A 23,135-nucleotide genomic window follows, 5' to 3' on the forward strand; every position below is an offset into this window, starting at 1 on the left:
AGCTGTGTGACAAATCGTTTGTCGTAGATAGAAAATAGTAAGATTACAGTGACCCTAAGATTTTGTGCAATCGGTCTTAAATACACCCCTGTGTGATACGACGCGTGCCGTAGTGACAGAACTTGCAAGCGGTCGTCGGCTCCGTTTGAGCCGGTTTTATTTTATTTTTATTCGCAAATTTCGACTCTATGGACGGCTACAATATCTATGCAGGCTACTATAACAGTACTGCTCTCATATTCTCAGAAAAATGGAATGGATAGTAAACATGTCGCCCATTCATTTTTTTAAGTCACTTTTTATAAGCAATTCTAAAAAATATGGTATTATATACAAAATATATGTATTGATAAACCACAAGTATAGACACGTAACCTAGTACATATTTTAGATTTATTCGTTAAAATTTTGAGACACATCATCAACTTTTTTGGGAGTACATGAATTTTCATTAACCATTTACTATATCCACGATAACCGTAAAGAGTTGCAAGATTTCAGAACATTCAGTTCTCCAAGTTCAATGTCAAATTGCAAAATATGCTGTACACAGTTTTTATTTTTTCCAAAAAATATGCCTATCTGTGGTAATAACTCAAGATGAATTCTTAAATCACTCATGCAGGTGTATGTTATTTTATACAATTTTGTTAAGAGTTATTCGACAAACTTGGAAGATGACGTTTTCAATTTTTATGGAAGCCGTAAACGGATAAATTTTGATGAACAATTTACCATGCTTCATTGCAAGACTTCATAGCATTCGGTTTTGCAATTTGAAACTTAAAAATTGTAGAAAGCCGTTATACAATTTTGATTCTTTTTACAAAAATCGGGATCTCTGTAGTATAAAACCTACATGAATTCATAAATCAGAAGTAGAGCAGTATGTTATTTTATAAAATTTAATTAACATGTGCTCTTGTAAATTTTGCAGATGATGCTGATGGGGATGATTAGACAAATTTTGGTTAGCATTATACCATCTACACGATATTTCTAATGTAAAATACAAAATTTGACAACGATCGGTCTGGTAGTTTTGAAAATTATCTGTCTATAAAAATTGTCACAGATGACGAACAGACAAACAGACAGATAAACAGATAGGCCGGAACGGGAAACTTAGTAGAAAGTTTTCGTGCTCTATCGTCGACAAAACATGAAATTAGCCAGTCACCTGATGGACTCGATTACAATATTTTCTTAGCTTACGCTCGGGAAATACAATATAACAAATTTCTTTACACATTTGCATGAATTTATATAAATATGTACTTATTTAGTCATATCAACATTTTTTGAAAATATCAGTTGCACCAAATTTCTGCAGGCGATTTAATATGATGTCAAGAATAATATGAAAGACGTTTTTTTGCACAGGGGCACAAATTAGAAGAAGGCGCGGTTTGCATAATTTGATAACTAAGTATATTTGTCAAAACTTAATTGCCTATAAATTACTTAGTTAAAATTGTTCTCTTATCAAATTATCTTAAATATTAGCATATATTGTCTTTATACAAAATTTTAACAAAATCCAAAATAAGGGAATAAAGATTTTTTAAGGATTCTGAAATATGATCTCTTCTAAAAATGTTGTTCCACAGACTATTAAAAACTACACTCAGTTTACTGTCTACGAAATATGAGACCAGTAACCAATTAATTTACAAGGAACATTGTCTTTTTGTATGTGACTTCTTTTCAGCGAGAATCTGTACAAAAGTAACTTAAATTTTGAAATCAGATATCAAATATACAGGGTCGCTAAAAAGTATGAAAGCAGTTGAAATATCGCGAGAACGGTTTATTGAATCTTTTTGAAATTTGAGCTGTCCCTAGGAATACTCAAGTTCTATGTTTTGCTATATTTTCAAATTCTATACTTTTCTTTATTTCTTTTGATATGCAGGGCTAATTTAATTTTATTTAAATAGCACTCGTAATCAGATGTTCCGTTTTTAAACAGTGCATTTTTTTTCTAAATTCAGATATATTCAAATAAAAATACTGGAAACCAGAAAATCGTAGGTAGCCTTCAACAATACTATCGCCGATCAGAGTCCTGGCGTAGGACATTTATTCAAAATTTATACTATCACTGTAAAAATTATGAAACTGAGGATATATAGACTGAAAAGGTGGCGGTGTAAATGCTGTTAATATTTGTAAATAGTGTATACATTGTAATCAAAGCTTTTTGAAAAATTTAAATAAAAAATCACATTATTGAAAAAAGATCAAATTAATATTTATTTAAAAACAATAATTTAAAACAAATGTTCGAAATGTTTTTCATTTATTTTCTCGCAATAGTAAATACGTTGCACAAAGTTTTCAAACGAATCTGTTAAAATATTAGGAGGAATATCAGCAATCACATTTAATATTATTTCTTGGAGTTGTTCCATGCTTTGTGCTTTATTAACATAAACTCGGTTTTTTGTATAATACCACAGAAAAAATCTAGTGGGGTTAAATCCGGTCACCTAGCTGGCCACTCAACTGCTCCCCTTCGTCTTATCCACCATCCAGGAGAATTTTCATTCAAGATGCTGTATTTGCCGTCAGAAGTGCAGTGGTGCTCCATCTATTTGGAACCAGATGGACTCTGCAGGTAAATTTGGGATTTCATAGTTAGAAAATATTTGTCTGAATAATAATAATGGTTTATTTAGTACAGATACAAAAGGTGTAGATCGGCCACGTCAACATAAAGTTTATGAATTAACAAATTCCTCAATATTATAATAGGCATTTAGGTTTAAGTGCATCTTAACCTTACTCTTAAATAAACCTACGCTTAACCTATCACAATTTACTATAATTTTCCTAATTTTACTGTAACATAAAAGGAGCAATACTTTGTTGTAAAAGTTGGAGGTATTTGTCAGCTGTTAAATTTCCGTTAATGAAGAAGGGGCCTACAATGTGGCGACCAATAATGCCGCATCAAACATTAATTTTTTGGGGGTAGTGTGTATGAACCTCATACATCCAGTGTGGATTTGTATTGGACCAGTATCTACAGTTATGGCGATTAACATGCCCATTCAATCAAAAAGTGGGCTCGTCAGAAAATAATAATTGGTTTTTTCACTAGCAGCCATGAAGCATGCAAAGGTCGACTCATTTAGAGGTAGCAAATTCGACTTTTGCGACCACGGGTTCAAAAAGAAGATTGAGGTTATGTACGCAATACTTGATGTGATTATTTCTTAAAAAATGAATAAATATGTGCTACTAACGTTACTTGAGTATACGCATGGTAGTTGGTAGACGGTAGAAGATAAAATGATTAATTCAGCGACAAGTGTAAACGGTTTTCTTTGTGTTGAAAATTTAGATTAAGTTTGATTAGAAATCAAAACAAAATCATGTTGCGTCAAAAAATTGAACGTTTATTTTTTCAATTTATTGTCTTATGGTTTCTACTAGTGAAAAAAATAGTATATTAACCACGGTTGTAAAGTCACTTCTAGACCTCGCGCTTCAGAGCCCTCGACGCTGCGCGTCTCGGGTTCTAATTTGCGCTCGGTGGAAGAATGCTTGGCTTTGCAACCTTGACAAATAATATACTATTATGAAATTGCCATCCTGATGTATGTAGTTTGTCTGGCATATATGTCGCGTAATTCAATTTTACAGTCAAAGTCATCCTCACTCAATTTTCGTTGTAAATGGATTTTGTTTGGATGATATTTTTCCCTCTTGAATATTTTTTGAACCGAGCCTCCACTCATATTGTGGTTTAATGCCTATTGCTGCACTGAAATTTTTGGATTTTTAGTTACATCTGAGATGAAATTGTGAGAGTTTTCGTTATTTGTAACATTTTTTGGTATTCCGATTCTCTGACATTTCTAGAATTACCAGTTTCGTTAAATCTGCACCATGTTTTTGAAACCGTCGACCTAGAGACTTTGTTCTAGATTGGGATGAGTTTCATTAAAAATCATCAAGATTTCTATTTGCTCAGTTTCTGTTAATGATGCCATTTTAGTGTTTTAGTGAAATATTTTTAAACCTGAATGTAGACGTTTGATTTTGAGTGCACACTGACAAATCGATGACAGTATTTTCTAAGTTAACTACAATTTTCTATTGACGATTCGACCAATGGTGCTATTTGAAAATAATCAACTTAGCCTTGCATCTTGAAAACAAATGAAGTTTAAATTTGAACATTTTTAAGTTATAGCCCAAATTTCCAGAAGATCCACCTAGCCAACTGTTTCCATACTTTTTAGCAACCTGTACCGTACAACTTTGGTATTAAAAACATACAGTGCACTTTATAGTAGGTACATATATCTCTTTTTTAGAAATAAGTATCTAAATTTTTGTTATTACTAATGTGAATTATTTATCATTAGATACCGTTGCGACACATATTCCTTAAAACACATAAATCAATCATAAAGACAAATAACGTCATCAAAATAACGTATCACTGTGTTCATAAATAGCAATCAAATTTGTGAGTTTGATTTTTGAATAATGAAGTTGCAAAAATCATGTTCCAATGATTAATGGATTATCATTATTCTTTCTGTTAATCTCAAATCATGTCCTTGTTTGGAAGATTAGCTGAAGACTTTATTATTGGTTCTTGCCCGTATTTTCCTACTTTCTTTAGCCTAAATATATTTTATAAACACTGAATACTGTTAATGATTAAAATTTTCAATTTTATGTTAGAAATATGTATATTTCATATTTGCTAATGTATGACAAATGAAACTTTCGGTATAACAAATGCAATACACCGATGTGAAGAGAAATAAATATTAATTAACTTAGTAATAATAATAAAGAAATAAATATTATTTTTTGCGGACGAGGACTTAAGGCAAAGTTATAAACACAGTTTGGTGTAAACATTCGACTGCCAAAATGCGTCCTCATTTTTAACGATATCTTAGCCACATTGTCTTGTTGGTAAATCATACAATAATCCAGTATTTTTACTTTGCAATAATTCCTTACCATATGGTGACGTTCTTTGGAAACCCGCTCCATCGTAAGCCCTCCACGAACTCATCATCATGTTTTGAGCATAAAACTGTCCTGCTGATAAAGCACCAGCATGTGGAGATGTGCCTAAAGTGTGTGCTGCAGGAGCTGCCATTTCACCGTAAGTTCCACCAGCGTGAGGCCAGCTACTCTGATGAGCAGCTGCACCGAAATGTCCGCTTGCAGGTGAGGGATACTGAGGAACTGCTCTGCTGCTCGGAACGTACACAGGCGATTGTTGTAGATGCTGATGAAATCCTGCGTTGCCGTCGCTGTAGCCTCCACCGCCTCCGCTTGAGTGGAACATTATGGTTGAAGGCGACGACGGGCTTTTATTTCTTAGTCATCTGGAACAATTTGTTTTATTACACAGACGAATCAAGATTATTAGAAGCCTTGAAAACAAAAGCGTGAGAGCAAACCAGAAAATAAGCTCAATTAGATTTTCAAAAAATCGGTAACGTTAAAATATTTCTTTCACCTTGACTTGGGTCTTGACATAAATATAGGCAGATGGCAACAGCAAAAGTAAATAAGATGGTGTCAACTTTCTAAATAAATCAGTTTTGATTATTGTTCTGTTCAAAATTAGATTAGATTTTTTTATTAAAAAAAAAGAATCTTGACGACTTTCGACTGGATGTGTTTCACGAAAATTCTGTCTATATGTTTATATATCTGTCCTATGAATATAAATTAATCACATGAGAAAACTCATCAATCAAAATTCTTAAGATTACACACGTCAAAAAAAAATTGAAAAAACTAATATATTATCGGTGTTGTTAAGATAAATAGAGGTACGCACTTTATTTTGGTATCAATTAACTCAAATTGTAATCTACCCATAGAGCCACTATAAAAAAATCTAAAACGTTACATTTTCAAATATCGATATTCCAGTTTTGTTTTTGAAATCTTGCAGACGTTTTAAAGTTATTGTAAGCATGGTAAATTGTTAATCGAAATATATCTGTTTATTCCCTCCCAAAAATTGATGACGTCATCCCAAAATTTTGCCGAATAAATTCTACCCAAAATGTGCAAAATATGATGAGTTTTTACTTGTGATTTACCATAGCATTCATATTTTTTAGATTTGCCTAAACAGGTGGCTCAATAAAATTCATGAATGAGTCAATTTATTTTATTCATTAAATCAGGAACGTCTCACTTCTCACTCCATTTTCCCAAACTCAACTCGAAAACGTTGGATGTGTCATTGTACTTCAGGAGCAAGGGAAGTTCTGGCGAAACAACTTTCGACCAGTTCTTTTTATACGGAAGATTAAGGTAAAAAAACATGCTGAATTCATAAGGCATATATGTAGAAAAGTATATTATTTTACAAATTTTTAATAATATTTACTATGCAAAATTTTGAAACAACATCATCAAATTGTTGGTGAGAATGGTCAGACAAATTCTGATTAGCGTTTTAGCACATAGGTATGTAGTTTACAAAATGTACGTTTGCTTCGCGACGCTGACACCTTGTATGATTGCCGTTTAAACTAAAAACAATGGCGCTTTCAGAATTTCAATATTTCTATCTGTTCTCGAGATATAAGGCAGCGGAGTTTTAACTGAGACACCTGTATATAAATCAACACTTTAAAAAAACAATTTTGTTGTCAGTTAAAAAAAATTGGTGGGAAGTAATTTGGACAGAATTTCCCTCGTCCCTGAAGTACAGTACAATAAATCCAGATTCTTCGAAAAATTATAGATTTGATTTAGCAGATTTTATATGTTTTATAATAACCTAAGTTAAAATAAAAATATGTAGCTGTACCTACATGATCGTTTTCCGGGTTGAGACCGTGTTAATTGAGTTTTTGGGTGGCATCTTCAGGAACAGGGTTAAGAATAAAGCAATAGAGCACGGTAACTCAGTAACCCTGCTCCTGAAGATGCCGCTTAAGAAAGTGTGCGAAACGTTCAGCCCAAAAACTCAATTAACACGGTCCGAACCCGGAAAACGATCATGTATTGATTCCGACCGTGCAAGCCTCCGAAATTATATGTAGCTGTGTATGTTAAAGCAAAGATAAAGAAACATGCTATGCGTTTTCAAGTGAGTTATTCCATTACAAAATTTTGTGATGACGTCATCAACATTTTTTGCAAGGACACATATCAATTTGGATAGATGCAGTGTAATACCGAGGGATCGAAAAAGAAATTAGTCAAAGTTGGCCATGCACGACAAGCCATTTGTCTTGATTAAAATGTTTGTATTAAATGTCAAATTGACAGTTTAAAATTAGAATTATGACACCTACTTTTAAAACACATAAAAATGAACCAAAATCAATAACAAACATAATCATTTATTTATAGAAGCTGTTGAACATGTTGTCCATCGGTTTCTCAACATAAACGGAGGCGTCGTTTCACATTTTCAGAAACCTGGACGAGCATTTCAGGTGTAATGGTTTCCAATTGTCTCACAAGTAAGATTCTAACGAAAAAACGTGACGTCTAATAAAAAATTATTTTAAACTAAGACAAACGACTTTTCGTGCATGGCCAACTTTGACTAATTTCTTTTTCGATCTCTCGGTATAATAGTAACAGCATTATTGTATTCACAAATTTTTGGGGAGAATCGACTAAGTAGTTCTTAATTTAATTACCTAATACAATAAACTGCCTCATTCATTTTTTTTTTGTTATCTTGTATAAATAATTCTAAAAACAATGAGTGTATTGATAAACCACAAGTATTGAGTCACAATATTTTGAATATTTCAGAGAAGATTTATTCGGCAAAATTTTGAGATCACGTCATCAATTTTTTGAAAGGGGATAAACGAATAAAGTTTGATTAACGATTTACCATGATTACGATAAACGATGATCTTAAATCGTTTGCAAGATTTCAGAGCATTCAATTTTGTTGTTGCAAAGTTAAATTACAAAATGCTATACAATTTAGATTTTTTTTTTTTTCAAAAATCTGCGTCTCTAGGGTGAAATCTCAACACCATAAGTACAAAACTATCTTATTTTACAAAAATAAAAACAAATTTACATTGTGAATTTTAGAGATGACGTCGTCAAATTGTAGGTTAGCGTTTTACCATCTAGATGATAGTCCGAATATATATTCAAAATTTAACAACAGTCGGTTCGTACTCTAGAGGTCATAACACATGAAGAAAATGTGAAACACTTAGAAAGTAAAAAAATCGACAATGGCGTAGGTATATTAATAGGTACATAATTACCTATTATACAGAAATAGATAGATACAACTTTATTTTTATCAAGCATACCTATTGCTTTCAGAATATTTGAAACTGATGTCAAGCTTATTTAATTTGAAGATTAACCTGTCAAATACAGCATGCAATTATACAAAGTGCAATTAACCAACATTCTTCAAAAAGTTTTTTTTTGTTTCAATCTTTTATTACGAACTTTAACCAAATGTTAAATAATGCAAGGTAATTATAAAAAATCGTACATCAAATGGAATTTGAAATTTCGTGAATTTGAGGTAACTTACACGTATCAAATTTACACACACAAATTACGTAAGTTTTTGTAGAACCGGGCGCGTTATGTCAGTTTATGATATTTTTAAATAAACTTTCGTGTAGATTTTCCACCGCGTAATTCGTTTCTTGTACATTTGGCACTCTTTATCGATGAAAGAAGTACCACGTACTGTATATTTGAAATTTATAAATAATTACCCCGTTTAATCATTATTCGCGTAGCAGTAATCTGACAGCGATCTTGCAGTTTCGTAACACTACCTTCCAAAGTTGTTGAGAAAGATAATTTTTGTTTGGTGTAATTCTACAGTGAAGTTACATTAATGAGTTTCCGGTACCCGAATGTTATTATGTTAATCATTAATTTGTAATCAAGACGCTCGTACATTTTCCATAATTTATTGCTAGCAGTCATGAGTATACGAGATGCATTAGAGGGAAATAAAATAAATCTTCCTCCATTAGAAGCGTCGTAATTTAGAACGCAAGGTTGGGCGTAGTGGAGTGTTTTGGTGTATGGCGAAGTATTTGTGGTATGTTTCAAAGGTTGGGTAGGGTTGTACCGCTGAAAGTCATTAGTGAAGTCGCGAGCAGGATTGTAAGATGTGCAGTAAGCTCGGCAGACATAAAGTTGAACCATTTCCAGGAACTCGCACCAGACCACTCACTTTGCAATCTGCTTTACTGATTTACGCCGCCGTCATCTTATCGGAACACTAGGTTGTTTATAACTCTGATGCGCCGGGAATCGGAATCTTAAGAGGCCAAATATTGGCCTGTTTCTAAAAACAGAATCAAATATGCCGACCAACTACACCACTCTCAGCTTCCGAAAGTAATTTGATGAAGTTTCTCCGATGCGCGTATGGTATGTAAGTAAGTACAATGCGTAACCCATTTTTTGAATTGTTACTTGAATATTGCTTTGAATTTTTGTTTCGCCGCATTTCGTAAACGCAAATTTTCCAATCTGTAAAATATCGCGTCGCAAAAGCGTTACATTAATAGAAATTAAATTGAAAACAACTTAGTGGCTCTTTTATTGGTTAATGCTTGCTTTAATACAGATACAGCATGGTAAAGTATAAAATTCATGAAATCTTTATTAGTGCAGATACCTAATAACGAAAAAATCCAAAAACAGTTCTTGAGGGTAAATTGCAGGCTTCATTAAATTCTATTCAACGTGCTCAAATGTCTTGCCACGGCAACGCTATTATGTGGCCGATATTTTTTTTAGGGCTTCAGTTCTTTCCGTGTCCTTGAAGCACAACTTTGAAACGATAAGACTAAGTTTTGATATACATAATGTAATGGTGGAGGATTTAAAAACGTACAAGTTTTATACTACTTGAACCAAAAATATTAAGTATAATAGAGAACTTAACGCATAACAATATTTTATCTGGGACCTTCATGATAATCACTTATTATGACGGATATTTAAGTTATGTAATCTTCAATATTATTTCACTAGTGGTGTAATGAAATTCATTACACAAGTCATTTTGATCTTCAAGAATAAATTTATAAATATAGAGATGGAACAGTTTATTTAAGTAAATCACAAACAGTAAACCATTTATGTATTAGGGTAACTATAAATATTAGTAACAATATTTTCACAATTAGATATATTGATAACAGCTGATATGGATAGCTATGCCGTGTTTTTACTCTCTATTTATAGTGATATGTATTGTTCGTACAAGAACTACTTGTCATAATTTACCTTAAACTTGTAGTCACTTTTTTTTATTTTCTTTTGATGTACCCCTCCGCCACTGTATTCGATTTCCAGCCTCCATGGCGTTTTGTGGCTAAGAGGTTTGCTCCATAGTCTGCAAGTATCGAAGTGGAAGAGCGTCTGAAGCAATGCCCAGTGTACTCTTTAGGATCTGATGAATTCAATATTTTTTGGCATACTTTAATGTCTACAGGTTGTATTATAAAAAAACCTTTCCTGAATATTCAACCAAAAATCTTCCATAGTTGGTATGCTGAAGACGCAATGCCACATATTTATTAATTGTTTCCACCATATCAAATCCGTGGATGCCACCAACCGTTACAAAACATTCTCTGGAAGTTTTGGTTTTGATGTTCGGGATTTGTATATGGAAAACCAACCCTTCTTTCTTAACATTTTCTAGGAGCAAGTTAGTGAGCTCTTCTTTTCTGCAAGCTCCAGCGATGCCAGTTATCAATGCATTCTGGGAAAAAAGATTTTAAAATCCAACGAAAGCTTTCGATAATTTTCGTAAGTTCGTCACAGGGGGTAGGTACAGTAAATATGGTTGCCTCGGAAGACCTCTGCTATTGTAGGAGTAAAGACTAAAAGTTTTGTCAATACAACACATGGTCTAGCCAACCGTCTGTGTAATGTGTCATAACGTGCATTTATTAAATTTAATGAGGAATCCCTTTTAAAATGCTTATGAACTAAAATCATAAACGCACTAAAATTTTCTGCCTATTTTATTTCCATATATGGGTCGACAAATATGTGATGTGCATTTAGTCACATGTAGGTTACACATTTGGGTAAAATTATGGGGGAAGCAATTCAAAAACAAAAACTTTAAGTTGAAATCTTCGTATGTTATATAAAAGTGTAAACACATAAATATAAAAGTACTTATTAATTAAAAGGAAAACAAACACTTTACAATATCCAAAGCAACAGTATTTATTAATCATGGATATTTCTGATTAATATATTATAAATTTTACATATTTATATTTATATGTTATTTATGTTGGCTATATTCCCTCTGATGGAAGACTCACTTCTATTCTTAAAAGTGTAGGTACGTAAAAACATCTTGAAAAAAAATTATCAAATTCAAAAGTTGTCTACAAGAAGCTTTAATAAAAGCAGCCCAATCAGTTCTGCATGCATGTTAAAGCACACAAAAAATTAAGATATTTATAAATAGCGTGCGTGGAAAAAAGCCTAGGGCCGTAGCTGTCTTATTTTTTAGAGTACAATATTGTGCCATACGTCAAATTTAATATTAACGATTTGATTTGAAAAATTAATTTTTGATGTTCATTTGTCTTTTTTACATATTTTTTAAGAGATTATTGTAGAGCTTTTTTCTGCATGTATTGATGTTAAAATACTTTAATATTTTGGAGCATTAATAATTTAACACGTTAAGCGCCAAAACAGACACCGGTGTCAGACCACTGGATTCCATAGGGGGCCAGAGCGGTCACCAGTGTCTGTTTCATATTTCCTACTCTAGGGCCACACAGACAATTAATAATTAGGCATTATAGAGATAATATGTGTCTGCCATTGCATGGGCACATTTGATCCCACAGTTGGTCTGTTGGTTACATATCCCAGATTAATTTTACACAGTGTCTCCGCTATGTGTCTGCTGTAGCCTCCTTTTTTTGGATGATTTTTTTGATATGTTACGGGGCCACGGCGGACACATTTAGTTACATAACAAGGAAACGAAGTGTCCGCCATATACAAAGTGTCCATTATTCTGACCGCTGTGGCCTCTTCATAACTTAGAAATGTGTCCATGCAGAGACTAAAGCGTTTGTTTTGGCAAATGCTTTATCTATAAAATAGAGTATTTTATTAGCTCTTTTATTAATGACCCTATTAATGTGTTCAGACCCAAAAGGAGACTCTACTAACACTCCCAAATAAGTCTTATAAGTAATAAACAAAAGCGGACTAAGGACTGTTCATCGAGGAACACCACTTAGACTATTAGGCACCAAACTATAAGCCTCTCCTATTTAGACATTACAATTACCGTCTGTAAGAAATGCATTAATCCACGACAAAAGCTCTCCCCATATTCCCAAATGCTGTAATTTATATAAACGCTGTCTTTTGGGCACACGATCAAACGATTTTGAAAAATCCATAACCACATCAACTGGAACCCCTGCATCGAATTCCCTCGACCAATCATTTAGACAACGGATTAGATTGGAAATAACCGATTTTCCTGCTATAAATTCCTGTTGTTTAACTGGAATACGACAATTTTCGTAAAAAATTCAAAGATATGATCTATATTTATCGATTCCATAACTTTGGTAACTACAGATCGCACTGTGAGAGCAATACTCACGTAACTCAAAACCAGCGTGTTTTGAGTAATGATGATTTAAAATTAAAATTTAATGGGTTTGATAATGACTATTTTCCAGTCCGGTGGTATAATAAAAGAATTAAAAGAAAGTTACATTATCAGCACCTAGGGATTTAATAGTTAGGTATCAATTTAATAGTTTTTCTCTGACACTACCGGGTTTAAAATTAATCTCATCAAGGTGAAGAGAACTAACTCAGCTTAGAATTACTGTTAGCAAATTTAGAATCAGTTTCAACTGTAAAATTTTGAGAAAAACGGTTGGCAAAAATGTCCGCCACGACTTGACAGTCCTTTTGGATACAATCATCCAGATCTTTCAATTGTAAAATATTAACAGGAGCTGATAATTTAGAACGAATATATTTATGTAAACGTTTAGGATTTTAACTCTCCGCTATTCGTTTTTCGTACTCAGTTCTAGCTTCTTTAATTATTGCCATTATTTGAAAAAAAACGGTCAACCAAACTACTAGTGCGTTGAAACGTACGCCATAAAAATCTTTTTCTCCTAATTAACTTTATAGATTAGGACCATGGCTTGATAGACGACTTTTTCGACTTCACGATGGTAGATAAGTAGGTATAGTATTTTTGAAAAAATTCCAGTTGTTATAAATAGATATATCACTGAGTAAACATTCCCAATGTACTGAACGAATATCCTTGCTTACGGCATTATAGTTTGTTACAAGTTTTGACTCGCTAACAGTTTTACTATGAGGTGTATAGCAAATTTGTAAATCAACTGAGAGATTTACTAATCGGACTTAGATACTTATTTAAGGTTAGTAAGAAAACTTTTACTCAACGTCGGAATTAGATCTAATAATGATGGTTGCTGGTTAACACTATAGCAGCTAATTTGGCTAAGGTGAGAATTGTTAAGCAAATCTAGAAACGTGTTGGGCAATTGAAATCACAAAATACAAAAAATTGATCGTATAAGTTGGACAACCTGCTAAAGACATCAAAGAGAATACGGTCATCTAACAACTCCGATTTTGGAGGTTTATAACGTCAAGGATCTTTAATAAATTTGATAAAAAGTGATGCTATTTTGTCAGTATTGCATGCATTTAGCGATACTAATTAATAAATCAGTTAGGGTAAATGTGTACAAGAGTACGCACTTAGTGTAAAACTGTCAATAACTTTTTAATTTTTTTGGATAGACAAATTTTATGATATGGGTTCGCCATATACATGTTTAGAGATCAGATATATTTAATTGTACGTCCCAAGACCACTATATTTTAAGAGTAATTTCAATTTTTGTCAAGATGTGTAAATGCGCACTCTTAGACAGTTCACTGCACAAGAGTCCGCATTTGACCGCTTATGAGTGCGCATTATATTTTATGAAAAAATCTTTGTTTCTAAGGTGAAAATAAATGGGGACAAGTGACTACAGACTACACATACAACGGGATCCATATTTCTTCGTACTCTAGGGGTCTTGAAATTCGAGAAAACGTAAAAGTAGAGAGTCGGTCGACGGACTCGATTACAATACTTCATTCGCTTACGCTCAGGAAGTAAAAATTAAAAAACAAACATCACCATAACCACCATCACACAACTTGAGAAGCAGTACAAAGTAGTAGAGTTAAATAACACAGGCCTGCGAAATATAACTTTTAATTTCCCTTTTAAATAATATTGTTTTTTTTTAGATATTTATGTATGCCGAATTAAAATATAACTCTAGTTTTTTTGTAGCACATCGAGATTTATTTTTATGTAGGCCTAAATATTCATAGTTTTTCAAACAATTTTTATGAAAAAATAAAATATAAAGAATATAAAATTGAATGTTTATTTATTCAATGAACTAAATTAGTTATAAACAAGACTTAAAAAAACAAATAAATCAAGAAGCTTCTTTTTTCTTTCTTCAAAGCTCTAATTTAAGCGTTTTCTCTTGTATTCACGATAGGGTATGTTATTGCTGTTACATTTTTCGCATTATATCTTTTTATATTTGAACAGCAAAAGTAACAATCGTCTGTATGATTTTGTGGCTCCATCCAAATCATTGGTGTCAGCAAACTTAAAGATTTTTTTTTCCTTTTGACCATTTGTGAGGTGCATGAACACATTTTATGAGGCACCAATTTTTTGTCTTGGTTTTTTATATTAACTTTAAAATAACTTTCGCATAGTTGTTCGATAAATTCAGAAATTATTTGTTGTTGTTTTTTGATTAAATAACTTCTACAAATGTAACAGAAGTTATCTGAAGAATTAACCCATTTCCGAGAAGACATTAGTAATTTTTGTTTAAATTCAGGGTAGTAAGCGCATAGTCGACACAAATAACTCTTACTAAGCTGAACACGAAATGAAATATCAACACCATTATCCATACATATTATTACCACAAAATCTAGAAGTTAATTTGATAGTACTAAGAACAAAACTGAAAAAAATATTTTTTGCAGAAACTGTGCGTGATAGAAATTTTTGCAAATTTTTTTTATACATGAGTATCTAAGACCTACCGAAATTACTACTTGATTTTGTTGGGGGAAAACCATCGCAGGCCTGTGTAATTCATTATAGAATCATATGTATATACAAGACTACGTATCGCAAGTATTGCGCACTTTTATACAATACCTCGCTGCGCACTCTTGTACATTTGTACATAACCTATTGTTTTTAAAGTTAAAAGCTCTTGATGGATAGAAAGTATAAAAGTGCTAGTGTATAACGACACCTTAAAAGTTACAGCTAATGAAAATTATTACTGTAAAATAACAGAACTGATACGTACCTTACAAAAAACTAAAACTATGAGCGGTAAAAATTACATCCACACAACGCATAAACATAAAATCGTCAGTACGATCAAACTATAAACTATATACAGGTCACTTTTGCACTTTTATCTCAAGTTTAGCGCACTCTTGTACACATTTACCCTATTATTGTTGATAACCACTATCTGCAACATAAACAACCAAATCATCAAACTTTGCCAGAAGGGATGCTACGTTTGAGTATGCTATACTGCCAAGAAAATATGTATAAATATGTTTGCTATCGAATTTAAATATTTTCTTGAGAATTGGTTGTGAAATCGAAAGTTGTGCTATTAGCTTTCGTTAAATAAACTTACACAGAGTTTGTTTTTTTGCATTGGTTCTTAATGCTTCTGTGTTAAACTAGGGGAAAAATATCATATAGCTTTGCCACAATAGCTTAAAAATCGGTTATAAATCTATTAGCTAGTTTTACAAGATGAATTTTCTCAGAAGCTTTTTCCAGAAGTTTCACAGTTTCGTCGAAATTCATCAGATAATGAGCGTTTTTAAAGTAATTATTGTTCTACAGGATCTAGTAAGTCTGATATTGGCGTGACTTTCGGTAGAATCAGATGATCTTATTTTTTACTTTTTACTTTTCTGGGGAATTATCGCCATGCGTTAAACCCTCTGACAAATCCAATGGATTTTTCTCCTTATCGTTACTGTTCTCTGTGGGTCTTCTACCTCATATTTCTGGACACGTAGAATCCGGAGTGATCTCAATGGGACATGCTCCAGTGAGTTTGATAATTTGATTCCTATTATTTGCAACTTCTGCATCAGTATTCGGTAGGTGCCTTGTGAGTCTACATTTGAAATAAGTATTATCATATCTAATTCATAAAAATATGATAACTTGCCTCTTCATATTTTATGACTTCGGATGGCGGAGGCTAAACTGTATCATTAGGTTGCACATAAATCTGATTCCGAAAGCTCTTAATAAGTATCCGTGACTTAAGACATGATATTTTCGAAACCATATGAAAACCAAGTTGCTTAACTAATTCTCCTATCACAGTTTGAGGAATATAAGGGCAGACACTAGAAATGATAATGGATTTAGCAGGATTCAACCGTCGTCGTACTTTATTCGAGTCCCGTTAACGATAATAATCGTTGGGTGCTCAGAGACTATGCTATCAACGATGGATTATATGCGGTGTTTGAGATAAATGCCCCTTTGCACCGCACTTTTAATCACTTGATTAACGTTATGTTATACTTAATTTGACAGATTTACAAACAAATCTCTCCTAATGCACGTCATTAAAAGTGCGGTGCAAACCGGCGTTAGTGCAATATAGAATCGATATTTTTAGAAAAATAATCATCTAATGAATAATCTTTGAACATTCATCTTCCATTTATAAAACATGACGTTAAGATTAAAATAAATAATACAGGAAAAATGTAAAACCACAATAATTTTATCCCGTCTTCTTTCACTAACTTAGGGTTTCATATCTAGGTATACAATAAAGCATTCACTCTTTATTTCATAATCAACAAGATTTGTTTTGAAAGCAGTTAGTTATTTTAGTATTATGTTCTAAATGTAGCAAAATGATGGTAGTTCTTTATTTCACTTAAGTAACTTTCGTTTGTTTATAACTTCTTTTCAACTGAAAGTGAAATAAATATCTAAGTGTTGTATATCATTGTAATCGCAATTTAACTGTTTAATACCAAAATTCTGAAAAAAAATTTATACTTCGCAATTTAACAAATATATAAGTATGTAATTGTTCGCACATCTTATCACTTCCAAAATACCTTAGGCAGCAATCTTCAGTAATTTGCTCGAATTTTATTTTTCTTTCATATTTCCAACTTTTTAATTTTTTATTTTCTTAAAAAAGAGACATGATCAAGTGGTACAAAGTCAAAACAAGTTGGGAGCAAGATTTACTAAAAATCAAGAGTAACTTCTCATTCTTGCTCTACATATTAATATTACACTCTTCTAAGGTATAACTTTGTAGTGATTTAGTCACAAAAATGTGTGTTCTCGTACTTGTACAGCCAGATGATTTAATACGTCTAATGCATGTGATCTATCACTGAAATTGTTGGAATGTGAAATATTGATGTTCCCTTAACCTATCCCATAACACTTCTTATGCCACATCCCGTGTCTACAAATATATTATTATTTGAAACGACTGATTTAACTTTTAATAAAAGATTGTTGTTGGATAGATTATAACTATCGCCTCTTATTGCACAGGTGTAACAATACTCTTTTGCAAAAAGAAAAAAGTTCTTAAATGTTTAACAGATGCTCGATATGCAAAAATTCAAAAATCCAGCTGCCGTCTAATCGATTCCTGGAGAACAAAAAAGGTTGCATTACATTCTCAACTGCTTATAAAGATCTGATATTATCAACAAAGTGAAACCAGACTGTTATTTATTATGTAAGTAGGTTTGGGTGCTGTGGTAACTTAATGTAGCTCAGAATCATTATTATTATTATTATTATTATTATTATCATCATTTAACATAAAGGACCCTTGGATTCTTGTATATTTATGACACGCATTTAAAAAGTCAATGGCTACTAGTGCAAAAATGGTATTTTAACAGCTGTGTTTTTCGACAAAGCATCTACGAGTTACAAGATCAGTTACTTTAATTTTTTTTTAACAAGAACTGCACTTGTTCTGCACGTTTTGTAATATGAATTATACATTTTCGTTTTTTAAATAGGGCACTTTTTAACAAATTGTTTTATTGGGAGCAGTGTTAAAAAGCAGTCGTTATAAAAGTTATACTGAGAGAGGAATAAAAAATACGATCAAAAACAACAATGGATTTTTGATGATTTGTCGTTGATAGAATTTTCGTCTTGCCAGACTATCGTTTGAGTTGAAAATGCAACCACCAAAACAGTTTCAAAGATCCATGATTTTTTATTGATGGTGTTTTTTTCGACAATTTCAGAAATACGCCATAACATCAGGACGCTACTTTTTTAATAGTTGTACAAAAGTGTACAGTTTTTAACAATTCTGTATTCATTCATATTCTATGTGAACTTTAAACGCTTTGATTATTGATTTTATGTACTTATTTGCAAAATTGATGGAAACAAATGAAATTTTAAATACAATACAACTGGTGTATATCTAACTTGTAATTTTTGTAAGTATTTAATATCAATCAGAACAATAAGGTAAAAATACTTCCAATACTTTATATATTAAACTTTTGTCTTAATGTGTACAAATTGCATAATATAACAGTTTGCATGTTACTACAACCGTCATTTATTTGTTGATGATGAATGAACTGATTCTGTCAAAATGACAGGAGATGCAATTTACCATAGGTAACTCATGCCTATTTTTTAAACAGAAGAAAATATTCTAACTCTGTAGGGATATTTAGTGTGACAAATTACCGATCATAACACCATACAGTTTAACCTGATGCCTTTAGGGAGTTTAACAAACGTGTCTAGTTAAAGTCGCACACATGTCGTTATAAAAAGACCGACATTTTAAAGGGATGTAATTATTGGTGGCGAAGGCTATGTTAGTAAATTCCGAGCAAGACACTCTAGATTTAGGAGTCGGAAGGTGCTATTCATGGCCTAATACGATGTTAGGAATGCAATGGGTCGCATTACTGGCACACGATCGTTGACAGATACTTACATCACGTTTGATATATAGAACTCGGGGATGATTTTACTAAATAATATCCAAAATTTAAAAATAAAAATTATCTCTTTCGGTAATTACAAGTTATCGGTTTTCAAATAGCTTAACTTCATGGAAAGCCACATTTTTCGAAAATGTATGTCATTACTTGGGTAACATTGAGTATAATGACAGAAATCAAGCACTCTGACGAATTGTTTAAGTCAATGAAACGGTGGCATATCGTAGAGAATGTGATAGTGCTATCTATACAATTAGTGTTACTTAAATACATTTGAAAAAGATAAAATTTTTATATCTTATCGAAAACTAGACCCACGCATTTAACTACACAGTTGTTTATCGCCACATTGCAAATACAGACAGTTTTGTTGTTGACACTTTAAAAACTTTCTTCTTGATTTATAGAAAGTCATCGTTTTTGTAAAATAGGGATTATTTTCATTAATTTTTTGTGTATGTGTCATTCTAGGCAACACAAGTTATCATCATCTAACCACTTTCGTTCTTTTTATGTAATAGGATATTTATTGAACATCACATGTAGGAAGCATATTAACAGGATTCAAAACAGAACAAATACTTATAAACATGTGCATAGAAAATCAATTTAAGGACATCAAAGTACAAAGCCTTTTTTTTGCTAATATTTTACACACAAGGTAATCAATCATGTAGGGCGATGTAATAGATTGTGATGGTAACAATTACCACATTCCCTCAAGGTATTTTCTTTCTTCTTCAGGTAGGTCTAATTCGTCTCATAAGTAGTAAAAAATGTTATCACAAAGCACAAGCTGACTTGGTTATGTGCATTTCTTAGATAGGAAGCACTATAGTGGCGATATTTGGCTTAGTAGGGTCTCCACTACACCTAATCTGCAGAGTGCAAGCTGCACTTTAAAAAGCACATGTCTAGGATAACGAGTCAACCCTAATGAACGGCGATAAGATAAAATACAGAAAATACCTGTTCGTTTTAAATGCTGTAATTATTTTAGTTACGTTCTTCATTGCATCATGCAATTCAGGAAAAAGAATTTCCTAATCTGAACTATATTAAATGAATATTAATGAGTAAACATGATACAAGGAAAAACCTGCATAAATTTTTGTTACATGGGAAAGAAGGCGGGCTTTATCAATATTTCGTTTGAAATGGCGGCGTTATCGCTAATAACAACATTACTGATTAGTTATTTATGTCTTGTTATCACCAGCATTGAATACACACAATGGAAATACTATCTCTTATCGCAACGTTCATGTCGGTAGTCTTATCGTTAACTGATAAGAACACTTGCTTTTTACATCCTAGCGGTTACGCTAATTACGATTCCAAAAAGTAAAAATGTGTGTCCGATATGAGGTAAGTTAGTATGTATATAGTACAAAACTTTTGCCAGTTGATTGATGTAATGTAAATCTATGTGGATATCTTCATATACATAATATATTTTGCTCAACTTGTAGCAACCATTTTTTTACACGAGAATTATGCCATAGATGAAAAACGACAAAAGTAGACTGTTTTAATAGCGTCTACCCTTTCCAGAGGTCATTCACATACCCTAGTGGCATTACCTAAAACATTTTACCTTGTAAAATTTTTGACAAAGCAAACTAAATGCCTAATACTTAATAATTTTAAAAGTAAAGGAAATAACAGAATTATAATAAATAACAAATTTTTAGAATTTTGTAACATTAGTAAATTTTTTTAATGAACTGAGAGTCTTTATTACTACATTATAATAGTATATTATGTACCACGGAATATAAGTGTCACTTTTGAGGTCGGGAAATGAGATGAGATTTTCGAAACATTTCGAGACCAGAAAAGACACTAACATTCCACGGTGCATACAGTATTTTTCACCATACCTGAAGCAGCTAATTTTAACAAATATTTGACAAATCCTTCAAGAATAATTGCGGGATTGGATCGTCGAGTAAAGCAAGTGAGCTTTTTTTTGTTACTACAGACACTTAAAAAAAAATAAATATTTACATCAACAGAAATTTGAAAATTTCTAAACCCACAGCTTACAAGACATTCAAGGAATGGTGTAATTCAAAAGAAGGGGACATTCCAAGTACCGAAACGATTCTCCTGGCGTATTTTCTGGATTTAACAAAGAAATATCAGTCCCCAGCAAGTCTATGGTGCGAATATTCCATGTTACGATCAACTATTTGTTTAAAAGGTATCCAAAATTAAAAGCATTTCTAAAATGTAAAAGTACGGGATATCGTCCAAAGAAAAGTGAGGTGCTTACGAGAGCAGAAATTGTGGCATTATTGACTGAAGCATAGGACCATACTTACCTGATGAAAAAGGTAGGTAATTATTTCTTTATTTGTGAAGGTGGTAACAGTAATGAGAATAGCGGGTGCATGCCGTAAAGATGAATTGTGCAAAATAACGATAGATAATGTTATAGACAAGAAAAAATTCTTCCATGTGAAAATACCAGATTCAAAAAACTATCTTCGATGAAGCTTTACAATTGTTAACATTGACCATGAAAATTTCAGTTGTGTACATTTATTGAGAAAATAGATTAATCTTTAAAAATTAAGATTCGTTCTGCGATATTAAAATGGAAAATGTGTAAATAAACTTGTTGGTAAGAACATTTTTGCAAGAATTCCTTCGGAGATAGCAAAATTTTTTAAACTGGAAAATTCAGATAAATATACAGAACCCTCATTTCGTAGAACCTCAGCTACTTTTCTGGCTAACACTGAAGTGAACGTTCTTTATACTATTTTTTAAAAGTAAATGCCCTTATACCCATGCCTGCATAGTTTCGCCCCCTATCCCATATGACTATTTAGAAGCAATATTTTTAAAAGATATTGTTAACCTTTATGTAGATCTAACCCTAAGATATCCGGCATGCATATTAAAAATACAACAAAATACGAAAAACGAAGAATGAAGACCTTTTTTGTCCTATTTGTGAAGAAAATGTCGATTTTTACTTCCCAAGAGTAAGGCTAAGGAAGTATAGTAATCAAGCCCACCGGTCGAATGGAGGGTCTTTATTTTGGCAAAATATTCTGTGACGTTATCAAAATTTACTTCTCTCTCTTTTTCAATTGATAAAATGGAAAGATTGTTTAGTCGCGCTTAGCTTATTGTGGACCTTACACAGGATTGCATCAATTTCAATTTTGAAAAGCTTCTTTCAAATGAAGTCACCGAAACAAATGGTTAAAAAAATCTTAGACAAAGCGCTAGACTCGGAACAGAGTCAGAATAACCCCATTTTACGTTGAATCTGAAAAGCTCCAATGCAGTTCACTGAACTACTTCTTGGGAAGAAATGCTGACGGCTTACAAGTGACGTTTCAGTCTTAAAATTTCCAAAATTATGTCGTCTACAGAAAATTCATCGTAGATTTTTGTCTGATTTGGAACTATTCCATGAACATCTTTTTTTGATGACGTTAGCAGTGGGATTTAGGGTAAATGTGTACAAGAGTACGCACTTAGTGTAAAACTGTCAACAACTTTTTAATTTATTTGGATAGACAAATTTTATGATATAGGTTCGTTATATACATGTTTAGAGATCAGATATATTTAATTGTACGTCCCAACACCACTATATTTTAAGAGTAATTTCAATTTTTGTCAAGATGTGTAAATGCGCACTCTTAGACAGTTCATTGCACAAGAGTGCGCATTTGAACGCTTATGAGTACGCATTACATTTTATGAAAAAATATTTGTTTCTAAGGTGAAAATAAATGGGAATAAATGACTACAGACTACACATAAAACGGGAGACCTATTTCTTCGTACTCTAGGGGTCTTGAAAAGTCGAGAAAACGTAAAAATAGAGAGTCGGTCGACGGACTCGATTACAACACGCTCAGGAAGTAATAATAAAAAAAAAATCACCATAACCACCACCACACAACTTGAAAAGCAGTACAAAATAGTAGAGTTAAATAATTCATTATCTTATGATATGTATCTCCAAGACTATT

The 23,135-nt window shown here is 32.3% G+C and overlaps 1 protein-coding gene across 2 annotated transcripts in view; it reads right to left on the reverse strand.

Moving 5' to 3' along the window:
- Window positions 1-23,135, reverse strand: part of LOC135122538 (GATA-binding factor A-like) — a 123,445-nt gene that overhangs the window by 25,496 nt on the left and 74,814 nt on the right. For both annotated transcript variants that reach the window (XM_064046773.1, XM_064046774.1), the window contains exon 2: window positions 4,993-5,366. In XM_064046773.1, the coding sequence (XP_063902843.1) occupies window positions 4,993-5,326 (334 nt within the window). In that variant the 5' untranslated portion in view covers window positions 5,327-5,366. The remainder of the gene's footprint in view (window positions 1-4,992; window positions 5,367-23,135) is intronic.

Source organism: Zophobas morio, unplaced genomic scaffold, assembly GCF_036711695.1.
Source record: "Zophobas morio isolate AGI-343-1 ecotype UQ-CSIRO unplaced genomic scaffold, CSIRO_AGI_Zmor_V1 ptg000005l, whole genome shotgun sequence".
NCBI lineage: Eukaryota > Metazoa > Arthropoda > Insecta > Coleoptera > Tenebrionidae > Zophobas > Zophobas morio.